This window comes from Rhinatrema bivittatum, chromosome 8, assembly GCF_901001135.1.
Source record: "Rhinatrema bivittatum chromosome 8, aRhiBiv1.1, whole genome shotgun sequence".
NCBI classification, from domain to species: Eukaryota; Metazoa; Chordata; class Amphibia; order Gymnophiona; family Rhinatrematidae; genus Rhinatrema; species Rhinatrema bivittatum.
In genome coordinates this window covers 217,440,368-217,446,367 of record NC_042622.1, presented here as the reverse complement: position 1 = coordinate 217,446,367, position 6,000 = coordinate 217,440,368, and the positions used below count along the sequence as shown (strand labels likewise).

Genomic DNA, 6,000 nt, shown 5'->3' with positions numbered 1-6,000 from the left:
GAACACTTTCCACTATTTTTCCTGGCACTGAAGTCAGGCTTCAGTGCCAGCACGGTGACTGGAAGCCGCCACTTTCCATCCCTTCTCTAGATCGCTCCCAGACACATAGACGGAGAGGTGAATCCGTTGACTGCCCTGCTCTTTGAGAACTGATTTGCTGAGTCTCTGTGGGGTAAAGATGCTGCCGCTGTGGGAGTAGGCATCTGGCTTGTATGTGGCCTTAGGGATATTGTCTTAGATCAGGAACCACGTAAGACACCGAATGAGAAACAGAAACAGGGAATATGGATAAAATGCTTATTGTAAAGTAACTATACATTTAAAATAATTGGTAAAATGCAGAATTGAAGTTCTAGATTTGGATTATTTTTTTCCCCGCTGTTTTGCTGTGCCAAAGATCCTGTATCTCTGCAGATCTGCCCAGGACACATGTGGTGCGTCTTTTCCCGTTTGCAGGAGCTGAGGATGTCAGGCTCTGTTGCATCCTATGAGCAGCTCGTGAGGCAGGTGGAGGCTCTTAAGAAGGAAAACTCTCATCTCCGCCGGGAACTAGAGGGCAACTCCAACCATCTCTCAAAGCTGGAAAATGAGACCTCTGATATGAAGGTTAGAAGCTGCGAGCTCTCTGCTTCAGCCACAGATCTCGGCTTTTGGTACCTGTGGGCACTGTCGGTGCTGCACCGCCCCACTCCCCATCGGATCTGATTGCTTAACACCCCCATATCCAGCAGATCTCAGATTCCATTCTCCCCCCCCCCCCATCATCCCACCTACCACCAAATCCATTCTCTTACCTCCAACCTCTGACCCCACTTCTAAACAGCTCAGATTCCAATCTCCTCCCACCCCACCCCCACCTACCTCCAGTTCCATTCTCTTACCCACCAGGACACCCAAACCAATCCTTTATATCTCACTGACACCTCAGATTCCATTCTTTCCCTTTCCCTTCACCTTGGATCCGACTTCTTATATCCTCCACAGATCTCCAGCTTCATTCTCCTCCCCCCCCACCCCCAACCTCCTATCCAGTCCCTGCACGCTCAGATTCCATTCTCTCTCCCCTACCTCCAATTCTATTCTCTCCCCATCCCTTCTCCCCCCCCCCACCCCCCAACCCTCGATTTTATTTTCTCTTCAGCCCTGTTCCTGATGCACCTTTTGCCCTAACACCAGGAGGGGAGGCCGGTCAGCCGCTCTTCTCCCCTGCAGGCCACAGGGAGAGAGGAGTGGCTGCTCAGCCCTGCAGCTTGGACCTGGGAGTTGGCGGTAGCTAGGGCCACTCTTCAGTCCCCAGGGGCCGCCTCAAGGATGGAGCAGTGGGCGGCTTGTCTATGAGTTGGGGGTGGGGGGTGGGGTGGGGTGGGGGCTGCTGTGTTGGGGAGCAGTGCTGAGCATAATGGGGAGGGGCCCGAGCTATTAGGCTGCGCCCGTGCAGGTCACCCAACTGGAGCCCGCATGGTTCCCATCCAATCCGGAAAGCACAGGAACTCAAACCGACCGCGCTGTGCGGGATTCCCTAGATTGCCGCATGTGCCCAGCGCACCTCCTCTGCCCCCAGGGAGAAACCCCCCCCTCATCCCTTCAGTTTTGTCATCAGAGGGGTCCCCGATTGATCATTTCTGCACTGATGATTTGGAGGAGAGAGGGTGGCAATGACTCTTATTTAATCCCAGCAGGCCGCATGGGGGGAGGACACTGGGGGCAGCCGTTTTTTTTCTCTTCTTCCACAAGGCTGCAGGGAGCAGCAGAACAGATGAAACTGGAGTCGGCAAAGCCGTTTGATCTGCATGCGCCCCCCCCCCGGATTTCTGCCGCCCCAGCAGCGGTCGATAAATCCAGGCCTGCTCCAGCTCTCTCTCTCTCTCTCTCATTGCCAGGCACAGCGCCGCATGCGTTTCTGCTTCTCACTAATTCTCTCTCTTTCTAGGAGGTTCTGAAGCATCTGCAGGGTAAATTGGAGCAGGAGACTGGGGGGGACGCCGAGGTCATGGCCTCCTCTGGCCAGACAGAGTTCCTTGAGCAGCTGAAAGGTGAGAACATTCGGACCTCGGTCTCGGACCTCCAGTACGGGACGGATTCTCCCAGCTCCAACCATTCAAAGATTTCTGACGCTCTGCACGGCTTCCAGTTCTGTGTTTGTTTCTTCTTTTTTTTTTTTTTGTTTGCAGTACCACAGCCAGCACCAGCCTTCCCCCCCCCCCCCACCAATTAAATCTGCTGCAAAATTTTACAAAAAAACCAACCCCCCCTTTGTACCTCTTATCCCTCAACAGATTCCCAAAGAGGGATCCCCAGTCCCCTGCCCCCCACCATTGCTCCATTTTGAAGTCAGGTACTGACAGGGGATGGAAATGCACCTGCCCCCCCCCCCCCTCGCCCCACGACTGTGGGGTTACAGGCTGGGAGGTCCATATGAGAGCTGGAAAGGGCTGGGGCATTTTTTTAAAGGTTAGCAGCGGGTTTAGTCGGCGGGGTAGGGAAGCTTGCTGGCATCTTTTAGTGCACGCTGTAAATAGTACGCACTAAAAATTAAACAATGAACAAGCGAAATATTAACCGGGCAGACTGGAAGGGCCAATTGGTCTTTATCTGCTGCTATTCACTCTGTTACATTTGTGTCAGGAAAAACAGACAGGCCAATATTCAGTGAACCAGTTAGTGGAGAAGTTATCCGTCTAAAGTTAGCCATATAACTTGTCCCGTATATTCAGTGGGATAAACGTCCCGCTGCATATACCAGTCTAAAGTTATCTGGCTACATGTACCCAGATAACTAAAAATCCTAACCGGCTATTTGAATATAGCCAGTTAGATTGTTTAGTTATCCGGCATTGTGTGGCCAGCTAACTTAAGAACATAAGAACATGTCATGCTGGGTCAGACCAAGGGTCCATCCAGTCCAGCATCCTGTTTCCAACAGTGGCCAAAACCAGGCCACAAGAACCTGGCAATTACCCAAACACTAAGAAGATCCCATGCCAGTAATAGCAGAGGCCATTCCCTGAGTCAACTTGATTAATAGCAGTTAATGGACTTCTCCTCCAAGAACTTATCCAAACCTTTTTTAAACCCAGCTACACTAACTGCACTAACCACATCCCCTGGCAACAAATTCCAGAGTTTAATTGTGCGTTGAGTGAAAAAGAACTTTCTCCAATTAGTTTTAAATGTGCTTCTTGTTAACTTCATGGAATGCCCCCTAGTCCTTCTATTATTCGAAAGTGTAAATAACCGAGTCACATCTACTCATTCAAGACCTCTCATGATCTTAAAGACCTCTATCATATCCTACTTAACCAGATATCTTCAGAAGATATCTGGCTAAATAGTGATGTTTAAAAAAAAAAAAAAAAAAGAAGTAATGCGGTCTGCAACCTGATTTTCACCTTCCCACCCCCACTTCACATCCCTTCCTAAATCGTGAAAATGTCCCAGAGCCCAATGCCGGCCCTCCCCTACCTCCTTTCCTTAAAATTTTGCACTGCCACTGGAACCTCCCCCTCCCTCCCCCCCAGTCCTAACATGTGGTGTGGACCCTCCTCCTATCCCCCCAAAACAAAAAATCCTTGTTGGGAGCGGGGTCCAAACTTACTTGCTCCCGGCTCCAATGCAGCTTCTGTCATGGAGCTATGCTGAAAGCGTAAACTAAACAAGGTTTACACTTAGGAACTGTGTGCAGTTTACACTTCCAGCACGGGAAGGAACTGTGTGCAGTTTACATTTCCAGCACGGGAAGGAACTGTGTGCAGTTTACTCTTCCAGCACGGGAAGGAACTGTGTGCAGTTTACACTTCCAGTGTAGCTCACTGACAGAAGCTGCACTGGCTCACCAGGAGCGGGTAAGTTCAGACTCCACTCCCAGCAAAGATTTTTTGGTTTCAGGGGGATGGGGGAAGGGTCCGCGGGGGTAAGGGGGGGCTGTCATGCCAAATTTTAGGCTTGGGGAAGGGTCAAGCGGCAGCACAAGATTTTAATGTTTATAGAAACAGGGAAGAAAGAGTCGGGGGCAGCATCGGACCCTGGGACATTTTCACTATTTAGGAGGAGATGTGAAGTGTGAGGGGTGCAAGACCTGAGAGAACTTCTGTGAAATTTGGGGAGTGAGAAAGAGGAAATTGGACCGCAGGCCCTCCCCTTTTTTTTCAATTTATTTTGAAGAAGGAAGTAATCCAGGCACACAAGGCCGGATAACTTTAGACCTGCTCTGTAGCGGATCTAAAGTTATCCATCTAATTTATCTGGTTACGACTGAAAATCATCTAAGTTAGCTGGATAAGTTAGTCACAGCCCGGAACCCCTCCAGAATGCTTCTTTTTTATTACCTAACTATAATTTAGCTGGATAAATGGCCAAATATTTGAAAAGTTTCCATTTAGACAGATAATTTGTGAGTTAACTTCCTAAATGGCTTTGAAACTGGACCTTGGGAGCTCTGGAATGGGCCAGTATTTGTTCACGGATGGTTAAGGACGAGCTTTTCAGGGCGATATCCCAGGAAAAGGGCTATAAACTCCTTTTCCACTCCAGATAGCTTTAGTGAAGATGGGCAGAAGGGTATGGGAGAGCGGCATTTACACGCTTGGTGGGATTTCCCAGAAGGTGCTTCATTCACAAGAGGAAATGACCAAACAGATTGATGAGATCGCAGATGTTAATCTTCCACAAGGTCCTCTCGTGGTGCTTTTAGGTCTCCTAGTCGCCCGTCTCCAAACCTGCACATCTGTGGAGTGCCACAGGGATTGGTATTGGGACCAGGTCTGTTCAATATCTTTGTGAGCGACATTGTGGAAGGGATAGAAGGTAAAGTTTGTCTCTTTGTGGATGATACTAAGATCTGCAGCAGAGTGGATGTTGCGGTGGAGGTGGACCCTTGAGCCGAGGTGGGGTTGATGCTACCCACAGGGCAGGCCCTACGGGTCCCCACCATCGGTAGGCAGAGCTGGCTGACTGACGGAGGCCGGCTGGAGCTTCACCAATACCAGCCCTCGTTACCCGCAGGTTGAGCCCTTGGGTACCGGGTACCGGAGCCGGCTGCAGATAGGTGGGCTTCCATCCGAGGTCTTCTTATGAACAAGGAGGAGGTCAGCCAGGGACCAGCAGCGGTAGGAGTAGAAGGTCTAAACTGGACGAGGCAGAGTCCCAGAGACCTGGGCGCCAAATGGAAAGAGAGGCAAACAGGGGGAACCCGAGTAAGAACAGGCCAAAGCCTGAAAGGCCAAGTCCAGAATAGATATAGCAGAGGCGTCATTGAACAGGCTAGAGTCAGGGCAGGCGGCAGGCAAGGTAGAATGATAAGGCAAGGCAGTGGTCAGGTCCAGGAGATAATGATGTAGTCAGGCAAAGCAGAGGTCGGGTCCAGGAGATGATCAGTAGTGTGGTCAGACAAAGCAGATGTCGGGTCCAGAAGAAGATCAATAGCGTGGTCGGGCAAAGCAGAGGTCGGGTCCAGGAAAAGATCAGTAGTGTGGTCGGGCAAAGCAGAGGTTGGGTCCAGGAAAAGATCAGTAGCGTGGTCGGGCAAAGCAGAGGTCGGGTCCAGGAGATGGTCAGTAGCGTGGTCGGGCAAAGCAGAGGTTGAGTCCAGAAGTCAATCTGCAGAACAAGTAGAGTAACGCAGGACACAGGAACAAGGAAGGATATCAGGACCAGGATCAGGAACATGGATGAGACAGGAACCAGGTACATGAAGGAATCACCAGAGGAGGCAACGAAGTATACGACCAGTGTGGAGACCTGTTGTAAAGGCAACTAACTGTGGCTGGGCCCGGCCTTATATACCGGGACCCAGTGACGTCATCATCTGGGACCGCAGGTTGGTTTCCTGCCGCAGCCCCTTTAAAGGAAGAGGAGATGCGCGCATGCGCGCCTAGAGAAGGGCGTGGTGCAGGATGGCGGCATCTCCCCGCGGACCATGTGGGGAGGCCCGCCGCGGAGCACGGGCATCCGTTGAGGAGCCAGGAACATCGGGGGTGGCCCGAGGTCGAGGATGGCGGCCCA

General features: G+C 51.2%; 1 protein-coding gene across 1 annotated transcript in view; it reads left to right on the top strand.

The window, feature by feature from the left end:
• The first annotated feature begins 465 nt into the window (after positions 1–465).
• APC2 (APC regulator of WNT signaling pathway 2) overlaps positions 466–6,000 on the top strand; it is a 46,827-nt gene continuing 41,292 nt past the window's right edge. Inside the window, 2 exon segments of the mRNA XM_029614072.1 lie at positions 466–606; positions 1,931–2,033. Of these exon segments, the coding sequence (XP_029469932.1) occupies positions 466–606; positions 1,931–2,033 (244 nt within the window).